We start from the raw sequence: 22,595 nt of genomic DNA, 5'->3' as shown, positions 1-22,595 counted from the left end.
GGGTATTTTGCTTCCCCTAAACCACACCATTCTATATATCATTAAAGAAAGAAATGATGCAAAATAGATTTGGAAATCATCTAAAATAACCCCAGAGCACACAGGAATTTTTCCCCCAGTCATGGACCTAGTAGCCTGAGGCTTTCAGGGATTGACCCCTTTCCTTGTAAAGACTGTATTCTTTATGTTTTCACTCAAGATTTTTTTCTTCCCTAATTGAGATTATATCAGTTGTTTTGAGGATAAGTACACAGACATTTCAGTTTGTACACAATTATTTTTTATAAAGATTTTACTTTTATTTGTTTTTAGAGAGAGGGAAAGGGATGGAGAAAGGGAGAGAAATATCAGTGTACGAGAGAAACATCAATTGGTTGCCTCTCACACATCCCCAACTTGGGACCTGGCCTGCAATCCAGGCATGTGCCCTGACTGGGAACTGAACTGGTGACCTTTCAGTTTGCAGGTCGGCTCTCAATCCACTGAGCCACACCAGCCAGGGCTGTACACAATTCTTAACGTATGTATCAAAAGCCCAAAAAGTCATGTTGTTGTGATTTTATTCTAGTTATTCCAATGACTTTCCAGCTTAAAATTTGGAGGCTAATTAATTTATCTTAATCGAGTATCAAGTACCAATATACTAAAATGTTGATACTCTGTTACATCAAAATCCCCAAAATTCACAATTTAATATCATATACATTCCATAATGAAATTTTCAATCTTTCACAGCATATTAACAAAATTACTAGAAATACTGGACTACCACCCCAAAGATGTTAGTATGCACAAAGTTCTGACTAGGAGAGCCATGAGAACAGGAGTAATTTAAAATGTTCAACACATAATAATAATAATAATAATATGATAATTTTCCATTTAGTATGTTTTGTATTATAAGATATAAAAACTATCCCCATTTATGAAATGTTAAGCTGACACCAAAACAATCAAAGCCTGCCTCCCATATTCAATATCCCACTATTTTTGGTTGTACCAAAAAATAAACAGCAAATGATTTCACCTCCTTTTTTTAAATATGTTTTATTGATTATACTGTTAAAGTTGTCCCAATTTCCCTTCCCTCTGCTCCCCTCCACCCGGTGGCCCCCCTCCCTCCAGTTTCCCCCCCTTTTAGTACATGTCCATTGGTTGTGCATATAGTTCTTCTGAACCTCTTCCTGTCTATTCCATTCCCTCCTACCATGATCCTTAATTCCTATATCATCTCCCTCCCTTACCCCTTTCCCCCTCCATGCTGACCTCCCCCCAATATGTTCCCCATACCTATGGTTCTTTTTCCACTCTCATTGCCTATTTAGTTTGCCTTTGTTTCAATTCCCTAGCTTCTGTTGTTGGTTCTTGTGATACAGTTTTCATTTTAATGTTCATAGTTTTGATCCTCCTTTTTCTAAACCAGTCCCTTTAACATCTCATATAATAGTGGTTTGGATCTAATGAACTCTTTCAGTTTTATTTTGTCCTGGAGACACTTTCTCTGCCCTTCTATTCTGAATGACAATTTCGCTGGATAGAGTATTCGTGGTTGTGGGTTTTGGATTTTCATTACTTTGAATATTTCTTGCCAGTCCTGTCTTGCCTGCAGGATCTCCTTTGAGGAATCAACTGACAGTCTAATTGGGACCCCTTTGTACATGATTCTTTTCTTTCTTGCTGCTTTTAAGATTCTCTCTTTATCTTTAATTTTTTGACAGTTGATTATAATGTGTCTTGGAGTGGTTCTCCCTGGGTCCAGTTTTTCTGGAACTCTCTGTGCTTCCTGGACCTGTAAGTCTATTTCCTTCCCCAAGTTTGGGAAGTTTTGCTTTATTATATTTTCACTTAATTTTTCAATTTCTAGTTCTTCTTCTTCACCCTCTGGCAATCCTATAATTTGTATGTTCCATCTCTTATAGCTGTCCCAGAGGTTTCTGATCCTCTTCTCACTTTCCTTGCTTTCTGTTTCTTCTTTCTGCACTGGTTGACTGTTCCTTCTCTGTGTTCTGGTTTGTTGACTTGATCTCTGGATTTTATTTCCTCACCACTTTTCTCATATGCGTTTTTGTTCTTTTCAGTATGAGTGGCTTTCAGTCCTTTCTCGTCTTGTTGCAAATCTTTTGTTAATTCTGTAAGCCACCTTATAACTATAGCTCTGAAATGAGCCTCTGACAGGTTTCTTATTTGTTCATCTGTCAGATTCTTCATCTGTTGCCTGGTGAGCTGCGTCACCGGGATTTCTATAGTTGTCTGCCTCGTTTTGACAGATTTGTGTTTTGCTTTGCTTCTGGGACAGGCTACAGGGGGCGGAGCCTGTGTACTCGTCACAACCCGGCGATCTGCAACCTTTTTCACTGCACTGTGGCACTTTGTTGTCACTACCCAGTGACCAGTGGTGATCCGCAACCTATTTCGTGGTGCTGTGGCGCTTTGTGTGGGGGCGGGGGTCCAAGATGGATTCCTGCCCTTATTCTCTGGTGGGAAACTGGGATCCGTTCTCCCGCCCTCTGGGCCTCACTGTTCAAGGCGATGTGGTGGCTGCTTTTCCCAGCGTTGGGGTCGCAAGCTGCTGGGGCTTGACTGCAGCCGGGATTGCTCTCCCTGCCGCTGTCCCTGGTGCTACCGCAAACTGCACTGCCCACTTCCGCTCTTCCTACCTGTCCGAGGAGCGCTGCTGGTTTAGAACTTCGTACATTGGGCTTCCGTGTAGTTTTATTTTCTGGAATTTCTAGTTATCTTTTGTTTTGAGGTAGTTGTATTCCTTTCTAGTTGTAGAGGGAGACCGAGCGTGTCCGTCTAAGCCTCCATCTTGGCTGGAAGTGTATATTCTTTTTCTTAAAGAAGGTCCCGCAGTTAGTGTATACGTTCAGTGCCCACAAAACTTAGATCTTCCCTGGATAGAGGCTATTTGTGCTGCTGTCTCTGTGTGGTGTGTATCTCAAGGCAGGTTTGCTCAAAGGCTGCAGCTTAAATCTGCATCTTCCTGTGGGATAAATCCATGCTTGAAATGAAGGAGAGATCTGATCCTGGGCAGGAGCTTTGTCTTCTTGATGGGCCAGTCCTCTTTCATTTCAGATATGTAAGAGAGAACCGAGATCTGTGTTGTGATGCCCTCCAGCTCTTAATGCAGAATCGCGTGGAGTTTCCAGCCTTCTTGTAAACTGCATGGAGTTCTCCCTTTCCTTTCAAAGCCACATGGATTTCTCTCTTCTCAAAGCCTCATGGTGTTCTCCGATTTCATCTCTTAAAAAGAAACTAAATTTACACTTTAGAAAATGGGATGAGGTGGAGTTCTCTTCTTTTTTAGAAAATTTTAGTTATTTTTAGAGAGGGGAAGGGAGGGAGAAGGTGAGGGAGAGAAACATCGATGTGTGGTTGCCTCTTGCCCGTCTCCAGCCGGGGACCTGGCCCACAACCCACGCATGTGCCATACTGGGAATCAAACCAGCAACCCTTTGGTTCACAGGCCAATGCTCAATCCACTGAGCCACACCATCCAGGGCTCCCTTCGTCTTAAAAAATTTTTTAGAGCTGCTACAAACTTCGTGTTTACAAAATAGTTTATAAAAATATGCCTCTGGATTGTACAAGAATGAAGACAGGGATCATTGATAAGACATGGTATTTGATGTTCATCATGGTTGGCTTATTTCTCTCCTGCTTCATCTGAGGCTGGACTCTCCTTGCTTTTAGTTATATCTGTTTTCTGCGGATCTCTAGGTTCCTAGTTAGCCACTTCAGCCTGTTTTTCCTTTTCTCCCCCTTTCCTTCTTGTTTGCACTTTTTTGAGTGCAGACTTATCCTTTTCCGCCCCCACCTTAGGCTTTATTTGCACGTTTGCAGGAGCAGTTTTAGCTGGCAAGGTGCCAATCTCCTGTTTGGCACCTGCACTGCCTTCTTGGCGGAGCTGACCCTCCCCTTGGGTATCATGGCTCTGAGGTGGGCAGTGCGTGCTGGGAGCCCTCACAAACCTGGGCTGCCTGGCACTGCCGCTTCTCCCACCACACAACTGTCTCAGGCGAGTGGTTTCACTCAGGTTTGGGGGCTCTCTTCTTTACCGCTTGTTCTTAATTTTGTAGAGGTGATCATAGAAGAGTTTCTCTTAAATTTCAAAAAGTTCTAATGCACTACTGCTCAGTGACCTGTGGCCCAGCTGCCAGTCTGAGAACTGTTTGCTACTGGTCCATAAGATGAAGAGAATTATCCTGAATGAAATCAGCTGTGTCACCGAGCACAGATGTTGCACTGGGTTTTTTTGTGTTTGTTTTGTGTTTGTGTGTGTGTGTGTTTCGTGGGAAGACTGTCAAAGGATGCAATGATGAATTGATTCATGTTCTGGTGCATGTTTAACTTAATCATGGTCCAGTACTATGAATGGAATTCTATAACAGACCATGTTAGTCACACTTATCTTCAGAAATGAAGTATGTCATGCTCTCCAAAGAAGTGTGTCGTGCTCTATCATCAGTGTATCATCAGTGTTTTTTATTGCCTAATATCCTTGAACAAAAGCAGTTCTAAAGTGCAATAAATCTGCCTCTCCTTCTGCCTTAACAGTAATCCACTGACCACTCCCTATGTGTTTCTTCATTCTTGACAAAGTACTTTAAATTAACTCCATCTTGGCCCTGGCCAGGTAACTCAGTTGGTTTAAGTGTTGTCCCAATATATCAAGGTTGCAAGTTCAATCCCCAGTCAGGGCACATACAAGACTCAACCTATGAATGCATAAATAAGTGGAACAACAAAAATTTCTCTCTCTCTCTCTCTCTCTCTCTCCCCCTCCCCCCTCTCCCCCCCACCTCCCTCTCCCTCTCCTCTCCTTCTCCCTCCCTCCCTTCCTTCTTCCTGCCTTCTCTCTGTCTCCTTTTCTCTGTTTCTAAATAAATAAATAAATAAAAATTAAAAAATAAAATAACTTCATCTTCCCTCACTAGAATTTTATCTCTCTCATAACTGCGTGGTGCTTACTTGATAACCCATGCATCTTATCAGATGTATGTATGTCTAGTTAGCTTACATTTTTAGAAGAGAGGAGTTGGCAAAATCCAAACCCTGTTTGTTACATGACCCTTTCCCACCAAAATTCTGAGAAATCTCCTTAATGTGTGGTTTGGCTTTCTTAAATCTCCCTTTTTCCTTCTCCATCCTCTCACCCCGGAAAGTTTGCCAGATATTTTAGTTGTGAGTAGGTCATTATTTCTCTAAGCATCACTATTAGGGCCATTATAGAAATTAGTTCCCTTTGTGACCAGCCACTTTTCAGACTAGCAAATACTGTTATAAGGAGGCTGAGTCTTCCTTAACTCTAAAATTACAGCCCACTTAGATAAGGGTAAAGATAGTCACAACAGGAGTGGTTGGACATGTTCCTCTGTCTAGAATCGGTAAGGCAATCATGTAGTCTTCTATATCTACTCTTACAGTAGCAATTTGGTCCACAATCCTGTAGCAGCTGTTCTCAGCTTGAGCTCACTTCCTACCTCTCAGGGGTCCAGCTGCAGTCACTTATTCTGCCAGCTGGCGGCAATTATTCTATCTTGGGAAAGCTAGTTTATTTATTGGTAGCGTTTCTCAGCAATCATAATTTATTGAATACTTTTTATATGCTAGGTTCTTTCCTAACCCTTTACATTTCATTTAATTCTCATAAGGCTGTTATTATCTCAGTTTTAGAATAATGAGAACTTTTACAGTTCTAGAGAGAGAAATAGGCCTAAAAGTCACACAATTAGTGACAGAACTGGGTCTAATTCCAAAAGCTCTGGTTCTTCAATGCCCTGTCTCCAAGGATGCTTCATACTTGCCATCTGTTTTATTTTTTGGCCTGTCTTACAAGTCCTAGGTTAGGTCTTCCCCAACAACCTACTCTTTTCCCTAATTTTTCAGTAAAATCAGAAGCTAGAAATGGTTACAAAAACTCATTCAGTGTTTACCTGAAAAGTACATGCCCTCTGTGTTTAGGTGAGAGACCGTAATTGAACACAAGATCAAAGCATTTATAACAATTTTTCGATCAAACTAGGGAAACATTTAATGTACTAGCCATTGAAGATGTTACATAATCAGAGAATCAATTATTTATAAATAAGTTGAGTTCACTTTTCTGGAAAAGTGACTGGTAGGATGTGTGGTAGGTAGAAATAATTTGTAAAAAAAGTTTTGTGACTGAAAATTGCACTTATGGCTTTGATCCTCACACACAAAAAAAAGTCTTTATTTTTAAGGGTAATCAATCCCTGTAAAGCTCTCTGTTACTTACAAGACTTTTTTATGTAAATTAACTTAGCTTTTTTTATTCACACAGAATTATTTCCTAATGGATGTTCAGCTTTCAAGAAAATTACTCCCAATATAGATGAAGAAGGAGCAATGAAAGAAGATGCTGGAATGATGGATGTCCATTATAGTGAAGTAAGATTCCAGGGCCTGCATTACTAGTTATAGAAGTTTAACTTAATTTGGAAGGTGACTAAGGGTTGATGAAATGTAAGCATTAAGACTACATGGGGCAAAGATCTCCCTGTTAGGAATGTGGAGCCCTGTCTCTGGAACTCTTCCTATTCTCTGGTTTTAGAAATGCAACATTTATCATCCTCAAGTCACCATCACAGTAACCAGATCAAGGCCAACATACTTTGGAGAAATCTCCACTAAAAATATAGTTAAGGTAGCAGCTAAGCAGAATATGCGTAAAAGTATTTTTGAAATGGCAAGTTTCTACTCTAAACGTCATAGGGATAGCAAACTCCGTATGTCTCACAGTCAACAGATATTTACTAAGCACGGACTTACGAGCAAGGCTCTGGACTTGATGAAATAAGAGCTGTCAAATAATCAGATATGGCTGATCTCTGACCTCTAACATGTGCCTGCGAGATAAGACACCATCATCACATGGAAATAAGCAAGAAAATGCCATTTGAATGATATAAACAATATATTCCATGCAAAGTCAGAGGTGAAAGATGTGCCTTAGAGCTGAGGTAGAACAGAGGAGGTGCTAGGTTAGAGAGGGATTTGAAGAATGAGATCATCCTGAAGGTGTTAAAACAGGAGAATTGAAGGGACAAAAGTTAAGAGATAGGAAAATATAAGGCATGTTTGGGGTACAGGTAAGTAGATCCTTTTGACTAAACCAGAGAAGAGTAGTAACTGAAGTCTGATTTTGAGAAACTGAATGTTTGGGCTTTATTCCATTAGAATGTTGAATTGCTATCAGAGGTGTTTGAGCAGAATAATGATGAGGTGATAACAAGGAAGAGAAAAGGTTCATTTGGTACTAATGTGGGAGATGTATTGGAGGTAGATGGATAGAGGTTGGAGACAGAGGCTAGTGAGGGGGCTACTCTAAGGGTCCAGATGTGAGGCAGTTGTGACCTAAACCCCATTTAGGTCACACTGTGAAGAAGAGAGGAAAACTTGCTGCCTGTGGGAGTGGACGAGTCAAAAGTATCTCTGGGGTTTCAGGTTTGGATATTAGAGAAAAATGACATGGATGATTTTACAGGAAAGATGATGAATTCAGTTTTTGATATGTGTTGAATTTGAAGTAAAAGGTTACCAAAATGGAAATAAACATTGTGCCATGACAAATTCAGAACTGGAACTAAGCAGGGAGATTAGGGTTAGAGATTCGCATCTAAAAGTCGTATCTGTGTGAGAGTCAAAGTAAAGTGAAGATGGGAGATAATACAGCAAATGAAGACCAGAGGACCAAGGATTGGACCATAGAGAAGTTCACAATTGAAGAATGGGAACATAAAAAAGAAAAACAAATATCAGAAGAAGAGAGATTTAAGGGATTGTAGTCCCATAGAAATACACTTTTTAAAGTTGTATTAAGAAACACAAGAAGCAGTCAGGTTAAAGTGATAGAGACACACTTTACAAATACTTTATGAAAATACAAGCAAATCTCAAGTTAGCTCTGGTTTATTTAGCTAATATGGTAGTCCTTAAAGCTTTAACTAATATTTCTGTATGGGTCTGTCATCAGTAAAATAAACACAGTAATACTATCCTGGTCACTTCACAATAGATGTAAAGGCTCTTTATAAGTCATTGAGTGCTGCACAAATGTCAGGTTTTGTCACTGACTGACTTCACATTTACATTTCCATTTATCCCCAGAACCTAGAAGAATAGATACTTAAAACATGTTTGCTGAATCAATCATAACAGAAAATCAAGATGCTGGAATTTGAATTCCAGTTCATTATTTGATTGTGAAGCCTTGGGTAAATTAATTCACTTTTGGGTCTTAGATGATTTTCCATGGACCTCAAGTTCTTATGGCTGGCAGCAGAAAGATTCCAGATCAGCCTAACTGAAGTTTCTTCCTTGCCTTCCATAAAGCAGCTCCAACTTATTCATAAAAATGTCCTCAAGCCTGTGTTTTTTTATACTCTTAAGGAAAGCAGTAATGTTTCTTATTAGTCAAGAACTATAATCAGAGTTCTGTGTAAACACATTTGTTACAATTCTTTTGTGTTCTACAGTAATGATTTCTACATACTTTTTATTTGATGTATACAGATAGAATCATGTTCTGTGAAGTGTGCCATTTTATATTTCAGTTTACATAATAAAGTTTTTTCCTTGTGCCCTGGCCAATGGAAAATAACTGACAGTGATTTCCAAGTTTTGTTGAAATGAAAAATACAAATGTTTTCTTGATGTTTAGTCGTATCAGCTCTTTATATATTTTGGAAATCAGTCCCCTGTCTGTGATGTCATTGGCAAATATGTTTTCCCATATGGTTGGTTTCCTTTTCATCTTGCTGATGTTTTCTTTTGCTGAGCAGAAACTCTTCAGTTTGATGTAATCCCATTTATTTATTTTTTCCTTTATTTCTCTTGCTTTAGGAGATGTATCCGTGAAGAGATTGTTACGTGAGATATCTGATATTTTCTTGCCTATGTTTTCCTCTAGGACTTTTATGGTGTCACGGCTTACATTTAAGTCTTTGATCCATCTTGAGTTTATTCTTGTGTGTGGTGTAAGTTGGTGGTCTAGTTTCATTTTTTTGCAGGTCCCTATCCAGTTCTCCCAGCACCATTTGTTAAAGAGGCTCTTCTCACTCCATTTTATGTTCCTTCCTCCTTTATCAAAGATTAGTTGACCATAGAGGCCTGGGTTTATTTCTGGACTCTCTATTCTGTTCCATTGAGCTATATGTATGTTCTTATGCCAGTATCAGGCTGTTTTAATTACAGTGGCCTTGTAGTATAGTTTGATGTCAGGTGGCATGATACCTCCATCTTTGTTGTTCATTTTCAAGATTGCTGTGGCTATTCAGTGGTTGCATATACATTTTTGAGTTATTTTTTCTAGTTCTGTGAAATACAGCATTGGTATTTTAATAACAATTGCACTGAATCTATAGATTGCTTTGGGTAGTGTGGACATTTTAACAACGTTACTTTTTCCTATCCAGGAGTACGGTATGTGCTTCCCCTTATCTGTATGTTCTTCAATTTCTTTCTTCAGTGTCTTGTGATTTTCTGAGTACAGGTCTATTACATCCTTGGTTAGATTTATTCCTAGGTATTTTTTTTTATGTAATTGTCTATGGGATTGTTTTCTTAGTTTTCCTTTCTGATAGTTCATTATTGGACTATAAAAATGCAACTGATCTGAATATTTATTTTGTATTCTGCTACTTTACTGAGTTCATTTATCAGTTCTAATAGTATTTTGTTGGAATCTTTAGGGTTCTCTCTGTAGTGTCATCTGACATGACAATTTTACTTCTTGCTTTCCAATTTGGATGCCTCTTTGTTGAAGTTCTCACTGATTTCATCCATTCTTCCCCTAAGTTCTTTGAGCATCCTTATAACCATTGTTTTGAACTCTATCTGGCAGATTGCACACCTCCATTTTATTTAGTTCTTTTTCTGGGAAATTCCTTCTGTTCTTTCATTTGGGACCTGTTTCTTGGTCTCTCCATTTTGGTTGCCTCTCTGTACTTGTTTCTGGATGTTTGGTAGATTTGCTATGTCTAGCAGCCTGGGTAGGGTGGCCTTATATGGTAGGTGTCCTGTGGGTCTCAGTGGCACAGTCTCCCTGGTCACCTGAGCTGGGTGCTCCAGGAGTGTCCCTTTGGTAGTTATGTTAGCCCTCATGTTGTAGTTGAGTCAGGATTGCTGTTTGCACGTCTTTGGGTTGGGTTGACTCAGGTTCACTGGCTGTGAGAATTGGCCCTGAATGCTATGTATGAGATGCTGTTGGAGGCTGTCCTCACAAATTAGAATTTGTCCCAGCAAATTTGTGCCTGCTGAGACCTCCCTTTGAATGTGCTGCTTGTGGAGCTAATTAGGTCGTGCCTTTTGTGGGCTGAAGCCAACCACCAGGTGTTAGTTCTGAGGCCTATAAGGAGGTAATGTGGTACAAGCCGATGTCAGATGCTGCCTGTGGCCAGCCATGAGCTACCTGTTGGGAGCTATAGAGTGATCTGTGGTTGGTAGGTGCTTGTGCTGGGCCTTGGTTACATGGGAGGGACCAAACTACACTCCAAGGTGGGCTGCCACCAGTTCCAGGTCTGGGGCAGGTCAGCGAAATGCTTAAGACACGCTGAGATCAACTGCTGGCTACCTGTTAAGCTTGCCACTGAAGGAGCCTTGGTGGCAGCGGGCCGGGGGCGGTACGCAAGTTACATGAGGCAAGTTCTCAGGGAGTCACCAGGTTAATATACAAGGTGGGTCAAAAATAGATTTACAGTTGTTCATATGGAAAATAATAGGATAATTAATAAATAATAATACAAGAATAAACTGTTTTGCATACTCAGAACTGTAAGTGTACTTTTCTCCCACCCTGTATATTCAGATTCTCAAGGTACCTCAAGGCCATTTGCCACCCATCTGGTGCCTGCAGACCTTTGCAGTTGGGTAAGGTCTCAGGGGATTCATCAGGGTGTAGCCAATACAGTTCATCAGGCTAATGCAGATCAAAATTTGTCCATATGGAAGGGAGGGCTCAGCATATGAACAGTGGTGTCTTTCAGCCACATGGGGAGACAGCCCTTGCTGTAAAGTAGTTGTTCTCAACCTTCCTAATGCTGCGACCCTTTAATACAGTTCCTCATGTTGTGGTGACCCCCAACCATAAAATTATTGTTGTTGCTACTTGATAACTGTAATTTTGCTACTGTTATGAATTGTAATGTAAATATCTGATATGCAGGATGTATTTTCATTGTTACAAATTAAACATAATTAAAGCATAGTGATTAATCACAAAAACAATATGTAATTATATATGTGTTTCGCGATGGTCTTAGGCGACCCCTGTGAAAGAGTCACAACCCACAGGTTGAGAACCGCTGCTCTAAAGCTACATAACTCCGTCTCTCCCCCTGTGTGTTCCTGGCATCCCCTGCCCCAGATTGCCCAGAATCCCTTGAGACATTTTCAAGAAAGACTGCAAGGAGGTTGGCCACCGCCCACAGAGCCAACAGCTGTATGTGAGATTGGCAGGGCAAGGCCTCAGGGAGTCTTGAGGGTGAGACTAGTACAGCTCCCCAAGCTGATGCTGTATGGGAGGAGCGCTTAACCCCAGAAAAATGACCTTCATGGGCGGTGTGGGAGAAGGAACACAACACAGAACATTGACAGTGTCACTCCAGTCCTCTTTCTGAAGCCAGACAACTCAGTTTCTCCCTCTGTGACTCCAGTATTTTCCAAGTCGCTGTCACTCTGCCAGAGCCCAGGGTGAGAATCTGCAAGTGAGATTTTGTGTGGTGTCCCTTTAAGAGAGCACCTGGGGTTTCTAGCAGACTTCTGTCTCACCAAGGTGGACAGACTCCCCACTGATTTTCACAACCAGATGTTATGTGGGCTCCTCTTCACTGCACTGGTGCTCTGGGCTGGGGAGCCCAACGTGGGGTTGAGACTCCACTCCTCAGGGGAAACCCCCACTGCTGAGATGTCCTGCCAGAATCTCAGCTGCATCCATGGGAACAGGGCCAGCCTTTTTTGTGTGTCCGCCCTTCCCACAAGTCTCAGTGTGGCTTCTTCTGTGTATCCTTATTTTTAACAGAAGTTCAATCAGTCTTCAGATGGTTAGGCAGGTTAATTGATGTGGTCATGGGAGGAGACAAGTTTAACTTCTAACTACTCTTCCACCGTGGGTCCCCTTTAAAATGCACACATGTAAAGTGAATAGTTTAATGTATTTTGACAATTGTATACAGCCATGTAACTTACCACCAGAAACAAGAAAAAGAATATGTCCATTTCCCTAGAAAGTAGCCTTGTGCCCATTTCCAATCAGTATCCCCAGCCCCACCATGTGATATCTATCACCATTGGTAAGTTTTACCTGTGTTTTGTATCTGGCTTCTTTTCCTTAACCTGATGTTTCTGAGATAAATCGTTGCTGTTGAGTATAACTAAAGTTAGTTTTTTCCTTACTCGATAATATTCCATTGTGTTAATACACCATTTTTGATCCATTTTCCTGTTAACAGATTTTGGATTGTTTCTAATTTGGGGCTGTTATGAATAAGGCTGATTTAAACATTCTTACCTATAACCTCTTGTGGACGTATGCTTTCATTTTTCTTGGATAAATACTTAGGAATGAAATTGCTAGATCCGGGAGACATTATACATTTAACTTTATAAGAAATTACCAAAGAGTTTTTCAAAGTGGTTGAACCATTTTGTGCCTCTACCAGCAATGAATGAGAGTTTCACTTGCTGCACATCCTCACAAACATCTGATGTTGCTAGTCTTTTAAAATTATTGCCGTTCTATAATATTAGGCATGAGTTGGTGTCTCAGGTTTTTTATTTGTACAGTATATCCCTAATGATGTTGACTACTTTTTTATGTACTCATATGCCTTTCAAATATTTTTGTTTCTTTTAAAAATATATATATTTTATTGATTGATTTTATATAGAGAGGAAGGGAGAGAGAAAGAGAGAAAACTCAGTTTGTTTTTCCACTTATTTATGCAATCATTAGTTGATTCTTGTATGTGCCCTGACTAGGAATCGAACCCACAACCTTGACTTATTGGGCCACGCTCTAACCAGCTGAGCTGCCTGGCCCAGGCTAATCATATATCTTTTGTGAAACATTCTTTCAAGTCTTTTGCCCCCTTAAAAAAATTGCAATGTTCATTTTTTGTAAGTGTATAGGAGTTCTTTCTGTTTTATGGGTATAAGTCCGTTGTCAGATATCGTCGTCGGCGGCGTCGGCGTCGGCAGCCGTCCGTCTCGAGAGACGATGGTGTAGCTTCTTAAGAGTCTATCTGCACCGCCGAGAATGGCTGTGCAGTCCGACTCGGGAGTGACACGGTATCTGTCTCCTCCCGTGTTGAATCGACATCTTACGATGACGCTGGAGTGTCCTCTCCAGTGAAGCTGAAGCTACAGAGCCTGGGCAGGGTGATATGGATATACGTTCTATAAATTTACCAGTATTTCACTTGTTTACTCATTTTCTTTTTTTTAAGTGTATTTTATTGATTATATTGTTAGCCAACTTTTTCCCCTTTGCCCCCCTCTCCCCAGTACCCCCCCTTCTCTCCAGCAATCCCATCCCCCCACCCCCGTAGCCATGTCCATGGGTTGTGCATATAAGTTCTGTGGCTTCACCCTTTCCTATATTATTATTAACATTCCCCTGTCTATTTTGTACCAACCAATTATGCTTCTTAGTCCCTGCACCATTTCCCCATTTCTCCCCTGTCCCCCTCCCAGCTGATAACCTTCCAAATGATTCTCATACCTATGATACTGTTCCTATTCTGGTTTGCTTAGTTGGATTTTGTTTTTATTTTTTTAGATTCAGTTGCTGATAGTTGTAAGTTTGTTGCCATTTTCATGTTCATAATTTTGATCTTCTTTTTCTTAAGTAAGTCCCTTTGACATTTCATATAATAAGGGCTTGGTGATGATAAACTCCTTTAGCTTTACCTTGTCTGGGAAGCACTTTACCTGCCCTTCCATTCTAAATGATAGCTTTGCTGGATAGAGTAATCTTGGTTGTAAGTCCTTGCTTTTCATCACTTTGAATACTTCTTCAGTCCCTTCTTGCCTGCAAAGTTTCTTTTGAGAAATCAGCTGATAGTCTTATAGGCACCCCCTTGTAGGTAACTCTGCTTTTCTCTTGCTGCTTTTAAGATTCTCTGTTTATCTTTCACCTTTGACATTTTAATTATGATGCATCTTGGTGTGGTCCTCTTTGGATCTAGTTAGTTTGGGACTCTGTGCTTCCTGGACTTGTGTGTCTTATTTCCTTCGCCAAATTTGGAGAGTTTTCCTTCATTATTTTCTCACATAAGTTTACAATTTCTTGCTTTTCCTCTTCTCCTTCTGGCACCCCTATGGTTTGTATGTTGGCACATTTAAAGTTGTCCCAGAGATTCCTAAACCTCTCCTCATTTTTTTTTAATTCTTGTTTCCTCATTGTGTACTGGTTGACTGTTTTTTTCTTCCTTATGTTCCAAATCATTGATTTGAAACCCAGTTTCCTCTTCATCACTGGTTTTGTGTGGATTTTCCTTCGTTTCATTTAGCATAGCCTTCACTTCTTCCCTTATGTGTTTGCCATTCTTAAGCATATTTGTCAAATCTGTGAGCATAATTGTCACCAGTGTTTTGAACTCGTTGTCTGTTAGGTTGGCTATCTCCTCATCGCTCAGTTCTCCCACTGGAACCTTGATCCATTCCCTCTTTTGGGCCATACTTCTCTGTCTCCTCATCTTGACAGGCTCCTGTGTTTGTTTGCCTCTTTGTCTTAGTAGAGCTGTCGCTCCTGTTACGTTATAAAGAGCGGATCCTTAGGGATTCGTCAGTACAGGGCGACCTGTTTCACCACATTTTGACGCTGTGTGTGTGGGAGGCGTCCAAGAGAGAACAAATGCTGCCTACTCAGCACTTGCCCCTTTTCCAGGCACCTCTCCCACTTCCACACCAGACTGGTGCCCCTCTAGCTGCTTCCCTGGCCATTGTTCCCAGACTGGGTGGATCTGCACACGTTTTAGGACCGTGGGGGCCCTTTAAACAAGTGGATTCTGCCGAGAGACCGGCAGTTTCTTCCTCCCCCCAACCCCCTCTGGTTTTCACAATCAAAAGCAATGAATTTTCCCTGGCTCTGGGTCCGTGAGCTGCACAGTCTGGTCTGGTGCTGGGGGTGCTCCCTAGGTGTTCCTCATGACTTTTTAAAACGTGAGACTGCTCTTTCTGCTGGCCTGCCACTGCCACTGCTGCTGCTGCTGCCGCCACCACACCATGTTCTCTCCACCCCTCCTACCTGTCTGGATGAATATTTCTTCTTTATATCTTTGTTGGACTTCCGTGCAGCTCAGTTTTCTGGAACTTCTGGTTGTTTCTAGTTTTGAAGTAGTTGTATCCCTTCTTAGTTGTGGAAGGAGATGCAGTGTGTCTGTCTAGGCCTCCATCTTAGCAGGAAGTCTCTACTCATTTTCTTAATTGGGTTTTTTTCCATTGATCAGAACGTTTTGGTTTTGATGAAATCCAATTTACCATTTAATGGTTTGTTTTCTGTGTGTGTGTGTCTAGTCTGAAAATGTTTTGCTTTCCTCAAAATTGTGAAGGTATTGCCCTGAACAGTGTGGCTCAGTTGGGCATCATTCCACACAACAAAATGGTCTCTGGTTTTATTCCTGGTCAGGGCACATACATGCCTGGGTTGAGGGTTCCATTCCTAGTCAGGTATGTGTGATATGTTTCTCTCTCACTTCAATGTTTCTCTCCTCTTTCTCCCTCCCTTCTCGTCTCTCTAAAAATAAATAAATAATTTTTGTCCCCAAAAAGATTGTGAAAATGCCTTATATTTTCTTAATATACTTTGTTTCTGAGTTTTATGTTTATGTCTATTATCTAATATAAATATGTGAGCATGGAATGAGATAGAAGCCAGGTTTAGATTGTGAAAATGCCTTAAATTTTCTTAATATACTTTGTTTCTGAGTTTTATGTTTATGTCTATTATCTATCTAATATAAATAAGTGAACATGGAATGAGATAGAAGCCAGGTTTATGTTTCTTCTGACAGATATTTATGTGGCCCGTAACATTTGGGAAAAAATAAAACTTCCCTTTTGCCCCCTGAAATTATTTTGGCACCTTGGTCAAATTTCAATTCTTCATATGCATGCGGGCTATTTCTGAACTGTTCTAGAACACTAATCTGTTTGTCCATCTTGATAGCCAATATCACACTGTCTTGATTACTGTAACTTTGTAAATCTTAGCCCTCCAACATAATTTTTTCAGTCATTTTGGCTATTCTGTGTCCTCGAATTTCCATATAAAATATAGATTCATCTTTTCTATTTCCTCAGAATAGCCTTCTGGAAGTCTTTTAGGGATTTTGTTCAATTTATATATCACTTCATGGAGAAGAGTGAGCTTAACAATTTTGAGTCTTTAAGTCAATGAACATTTACTTAGGCAGCATTAATTTCTCCCAGCAATATTTTTTGAGTTTTCAGAATAGATGTCTTTTGCTGGATTTATTCTTTGATAATTGATGTCTTGGTGCTACTGTAAATAGTATTGCTGGATATTTTAAAAGATTTCATTTATTTTTAGAGAGAGGGGAGAATGAGAGAACGAGAAGGAAAGGAACATTGATTGCTCAGGCATGTGCCCTGACCGGGAATTGAACTGGAAACTCTTTTGAGTTCACAGGCCAGTGCTCAATCCATGGAGTTACAGCAGCCAGGGGTGCTTGACTTTTTCATTTTTTAATGTGTTGTTGGTAGTATATAAAAATCTAGTATACAGAATTTAATTTTGGTTGTTTTATCTTATAATCTACAACCTTGCTAAATCCACTGATTAGTTTTAGTATATAATCACATCATCTGCACAGAAAGATAGTTGTATGTTTGCGAATTTGTATGCCTTTTCTGTCTTACTTGCCTTTATTGCACTGTCTAGGACCTTCAGCCTAATGTTGCATAGAGCTCGTAAGAGCAGTCATTCTTGACCTTTTCCCAAATTTGGAAGAGTGTCCAACCTATAAGTTTTTAGTAGATGCCCTTTATCAGATTGAGGAAGGTCTCTTCTATTCCTAGTTTCCTGAGAATTCTTTTTGAATATCATGAAGAGGTGTTGAGTTTTTGCAAATATTCTTCCTGCATCTATAGCTGGAAATGTCATTTTTCTCTTTTAGTTTATGTGATATATTGCATTGAACTTTTTCCTAATTGTAAACTTTACATTCCAGATGCAAACCTCACTAGTTTGTAACAAAATTTTAATCCTTGAAAGTTCTTCATTCCTACTCTTGCTTGGAAATTTTAATTTACCTATTAGATGTTAGTACAATTTGTTCAAGTAGCAACGTTTAATGAACATCTGTGCACTGCCACTATCCAGGTGACTAAAGAAATCAATATAAATAAGATTTTGTCCCTACTTTTGAAGGGTAACAACCTATTTAGAATGTTGATAAATATTCAGCAAATTAACACAGTAGGAAAAAAAGGTGTCTAGAGTCTTGCCGCTCTGTGTTGATTAGGAGAAGGATCCTGGAAGAGGTGAACCTAAGCTGTTTTAAAGGGATTAACTAAGTGAAAGGGATTAAAGGACAGGAGAGTACAGCATGAACAGAGGCACAAAATTAGGACAGCATCATGGTGCTTCAGGGGAACTATTAGTAGTTTTACTGTTGTCAGAGCATAAGGTATAAAGCATGATGAGATTATAAGAGTATTAGCCAGATCATTGCATGCCTTGCATTCCAAATGAAAGAGCTTGTCCTTTATTCTCTGAATCAAAGGCAACCATCATGAAATTTTAAGAAGGGGAGAGGGACATGGTTTGGTTTGCATTTTAATCAGAACACTATGGCAGATTTGTGGAAGATAGATTGGAAAGCGCCAAGGCTGGAGGCAGGAAGACCAGTTAGAAAAAATAATGAGGTCTTGAGTTTTAGCAATCAGAGTAGAGATGGAGAGGAAGGGCCAGTTTGAAAAATTTTAGGAAAACAGTTAAAACTTGGTCATGAACTGATTAGAAGATGAATAAAAGAGAGAGAGAGTATTAGTTTTCTAGACCTGCCATATCAAAGTACACAAACTGGGTGGCTTCAAACAACAGAAATGTATTGTGTCTCAGTTGTAGAGTCTAGAAGCCTGAAATCAAGGTGTTGTCAGGGCCATGTCACTCTGAGACTCTGAGTAGAATCCTTTCTTGCCACTTTCCTGCTTTTGATGGTGGCTGGTGTGTTTTGTGTGTGTGTGTGTTTGGCTTATAGCTGCATTACTTCAATCTCTGCCTCTAGTCACATGGCCTTCTTCCTATTTGACTCTCTTCTAAGGATACCAGTCATTTTGCATTATGAACCCACCCTACTCCAGTATGACTTCACCTTAACTAATTATATCTGCAATGACCGTATTTCCAAATAAGGTCACATTCTTAGGTACTGGGGTTTAGGACTTCAACTTTTTTAAAAAATGTTTTATTGATTATGCTGTTACAGTTGTCCCAATTTCTTTTCCCTCTGCTCCCCTCCACCCAGTGATCCCCCTCCCTCTAGTTATCCCCTCTCCTTAGTTCATGCCCATTGGTTATGCATATAGTTCTTCTCAACCTCTTCCTGTCTATTCCATTCCCTCCTACTATGCTTCTTAATTCCTGTACCATCTCCCTCCCTTTTCCCCTTCCCCTCCCTGCTGACCTCCCCCCAATATGTTCCCCATACCTATAGTTCTTTTTCCATTCTCGTTGCCTATTTAGTTTGCCTTTGTTTCAATTCCCTAGCTTCTGTTGTTGGTTGTTGTGATACAATTTTCATTTTAATGTTCATAGTTTTGATCCTCCTTCTCCTAAACAAGTCCCTTTAACATTTCATGTAACAGTGGTTTGGATTTAATGAACTCCTTCAGTTTTACTTTGTCCTGGAAGCACTGTCTGCCCTTCTATACTGAATGACAATTTCGCTGGATAGAGTAATCATGGCTGTAGGTTTTTTATTTTCATTACTTTGAATGCTTCTTGCCAGTCCCATCTTGCCTGCAGAGTCTCCTTTGGGAAATCAACTGATAGTCTAATTGTGACCCCTTTGTACATAATTCTCTTCTCTCTTGTTGCTTTTAAGAGTCTCTCTTTATCTTTAATTTCTGACATTTTGATTATAATGTGTCTTGGTGTGGTTCTCCCTGGGTCCAGTTTATCTGGAACTCTCTGTGCTTCCTGGACCTGTAAGTCCATTTCCTTCACCAAGTTAGGGAAGTTCTGCTTCATTATTTTTTCACATAATTTTTCAACGTCTAGTTCTTCTTCTTCACCTTCTGGCAACCCTATAATTTGGATGTTCGCTTATAGCTGTCCCAGAGGTTTCTGAGCCTCTCGTCATATTCCTTACTTTTTGTTTCCTCTTTCTGCACTGGTTGACTGTTCCTTCCCTGTGTTCTGATTTGTTGATTTGATCCCTGGTTTTCTTTCCCTCACCACTTGTATTGTATGTGTTTTTGTTCATTTCAGCAGGACTACCCTTCATTCCTTCCCCGTCTTGTTCAAGATCTTTTGTTAGTTCTGTAAGCTGCCTTTTGACTATAGCTCTGAACTGAGCCTCAGAAAGATTACCTGTTTGTTCGTCAGTTAATTCACGTATTTGCTTTCTGGTCAGCTGTGTGATTGGGATCTCAATTGCGATTCCTGCCATCTTGACTATTTTTGTTTATCTTTCCTTCCTGGGCAAGGCTGTCTCACCTCCTACGCTCTAGGGGGCGGAGCCCCATGCACTCATCACAACTGGGCGACACTTCTCACCACCTGTGGTGTTTTGTGTGGGGGCGGGTGTCCAAGATGGACTCCTGCCGTTCACTCTCCGCTGAGGGACTGGGAGTCTCCTCTATCCCCACGCCCTCCAGGCCGCATAGTCCGAGGCAATGGGGGTGTCTGCCTTCCCCAGCGTAGGAGTCGCGAACTGACACATTTAGTCTGCAGCCAGGGGTGGTCCCCAGGCAGTTCTCTCCTCCCCTTAAATACCGGTGTCTGTGCTTACTGTGTCCCACCACTATCGCTGCTGCCACCGCCGCCTGACCTCTCCTCCCCGGCTTCACCCCCCCTACCCATCCGGACAAGCACCACTTGTTTATGACTTCATACATTGGACTTCCATTTATTCTCTGGAACTTCTGGTTGTCTCTAGTTTTGCGGTAGATGTAGTCCTTCTTAGTTGCGGAGGGAGATGGAGTGTGTCAGTGTAGGCCTCCATCTTGGCGGGAAGTCAGGATTTCAACTTTTTGAAGGACACCTCAACCCATAAAGGAGGGTAAAGTCAAAGCTGCTCTTAGTTTATAGGGTTTATAGGGTGTTGCCACTGTCCAGACAAGAAACATAAATGAAAGAGCTAGTTTAGAAAGAAGATGAGTTCAAAATTGTTTAAAACACCTGTAGGAAAAGCCATTTTAATAATCAGTTCTATAGGTTTTAAGTACATCCCTTTGAGATGGAGATGAACTGTGAAGACTAATGGACAGCATCAGTAATTGAGAACGTGAGATGATGGTTCACAAAAGTTTGTTTTATAGCAGCAGTTACTGTTCTGGCAAGGTCGGAGATCTCTTATCTTGAGCTATTATTGCATCATTCTCACTAATTTTAGAATCAACAGTCAGGAAGGGAACGTTCTTTACCAAAAGCACATCATTTTAATGAACACCTATTCACTGCTGCAACAGCTTAGGAGTTGTCAGATTTGCTTAAGACTATTATATTTTGTATATAATGTAATTTCAATGTGAAAGAAAAATAATGGACATTTGTAGGCTTAGTGAAATTTACCCTGTTAGACATTAAGACATCCTTTGTTTGGAAGAATTTATTCCCTTTCAAAGATAATCCTTCTCAATGTATTACCATTTGAAAGTACTATATAGTTAACATTATTATATGAATAAGCAAAATAAATGGATGCCACTTACTGTTGGGAACATTAATTTCATATTTTTAAGAGCAGTTTCAGTTTCAAATATTTTAAGTATTTGATTTCAAAACTATAGTTATTCAAATATAATTCCGTGCATCTCATTTAAATTAGTACATTCTGTTTATTCTCTCTTAACTTGAAATGGTTCAAAATTTATTTGCCCAGAACTCTAAAACTATTTTTAATTCCTGATTACATCTTTCTCGTAATGCAGGAAGTTTTGCTGGAGTTGCTAGAACAGTGTGTGGATGGCTTATGGAAAGCAGAACGTTATGAAGTAATTTCTGAGATTTCCAAGTTGATCATTCCAATTTATGAGAAACGTCGTGAATTTGAGGTAGGTGGTTTAAACATTTGCTATCATTGCACATTTGTTGTTTTATTGTGTGAGTTATTTATATTTCCTGGGTATTAAACCTTTATCAAATCTGTAACTTAGTATTTTACTCTGGTCTTGGAAAAATAGTAATATAGTTATGTTACTATCACTCTACTATGTTACTGATCACCCTGGCTGGTTTGGCTCAGTGGATTGAGCGTCGGCCTGCGAGCTAAGTGTCGCTGGTTCGATCTTGCAGTCAGGGCACATCAGAGAAGGAAAACTCTGACTCCAAAAAACCTCCGCTGCCTTGCGGCATACCTCTTCAGGGGAAAGGCTAAGGGAGTAAACCCCGACAGAAAATCCGGAGCCGGAGTCCCTAAGGCGGTTTGACGTTGTAGTCAACACCGGCAACTCCTGCGGCGCACCTGAAGCCAAGCTGTATTGACTCCGTCTTTCCCTTGGACCCTTCAGCTGCGAAGAGAGGGGGGGTCTGCTGCATGGGCAACAGCAGACCCTCCATATCACCCTGCCCAGGCTCTGTAGCTTCAGCTTCACTGGAGAGGACACTCCAGCGTCATCGCAAGATGTCGATTCAACACGGGAGGAGACAGATACCGTGTCACTCCCGAGTCGGACTGCACAGCCATTCTCGGCGGTGCAGATAGACTCTTAAGAAGCTACACCATCGTCTCTCGAGACGGACAGCTGCCGACGACTATGTTACTGACCTCTGAAGAATAAAAGATTAATTTTATTATGACATTTTATCATGGAATATAAATAATGTATCACTTTAACACATTTGTATAATTGGAAATTACAATTCTTAAAAAGTTGTGCAATCCTCAGAATCCTACCTTATATTTATATAAATGCTCCAATTGAAATTAAGGGTAAGATATCCAAAATATAAATTGAAATTTAGATTATACCAGTGGTTCTCAAAGTAGTGATTCTCTCTCACCATCTCCCTACGTCCTCTCACAGCATAAAAATCAATGTTGTCTTCATTAAAGCTTGATTTTAAAAAGGTATTGAATTTTCATGTTGCCCCAGAAGAGGCAGACTTGATTCTCTTCTTTGCAATTTTATGGGGAAGACAGTGGTAATAAGGCTCTAGTAGTAGTTCTGTTATGAGGAGTTTTTTCAGTCTAGTTTGTCATAAAGTTATTGATGAAAGGTAGTTAATAAAGAATAGTAGTATAATGAACAGCTGTTCCCAGCAGCACTAAACAGGATATTTTTAAATAATTGAGCCTCTGAGTTCACATCATCATTTCTACCTCTACTCTGCCAGGAAAGGTTCATTTAAGGTTCAAGCCATTTACTTTTTTAAAAAATCA

General features: G+C 40.3%; 1 protein-coding gene and 1 pseudogene across 2 annotated transcripts in view; one reads left to right on the top strand and one right to left on the bottom strand.

The window, feature by feature from the left end:
* Nucleotides 1-22,595, top strand: part of DOCK11 (dedicator of cytokinesis 11) — a 206,918-nt gene that overhangs the window by 165,725 nt on the left and 18,598 nt on the right. For both annotated transcript variants that reach the window (XM_090265104.1, XM_090265103.1), the window contains 2 exons: nt 6,308-6,414; nt 21,145-21,267. In XM_090265104.1, the coding sequence (XP_090121230.1) occupies nt 6,308-6,414; nt 21,145-21,267 (230 nt within the window). The remainder of the gene's footprint in view (nt 1-6,307; nt 6,415-21,144; nt 21,268-22,595) is intronic.
* On the bottom strand, nt 3,647-3,930 carry LOC149990886 (non-histone chromosomal protein HMG-14 pseudogene; annotated as a pseudogene).

This window comes from Furipterus horrens, unplaced genomic scaffold (assembly GCF_987537825.1).
Source record: "Furipterus horrens unplaced genomic scaffold, mFurHor1.1.pri manual_scaffold_17, whole genome shotgun sequence".
NCBI classification, from domain to species: Eukaryota; Metazoa; Chordata; class Mammalia; order Chiroptera; family Furipteridae; genus Furipterus; species Furipterus horrens.
This window is presented reverse-complemented; position numbering and strand designations above follow the sequence as displayed.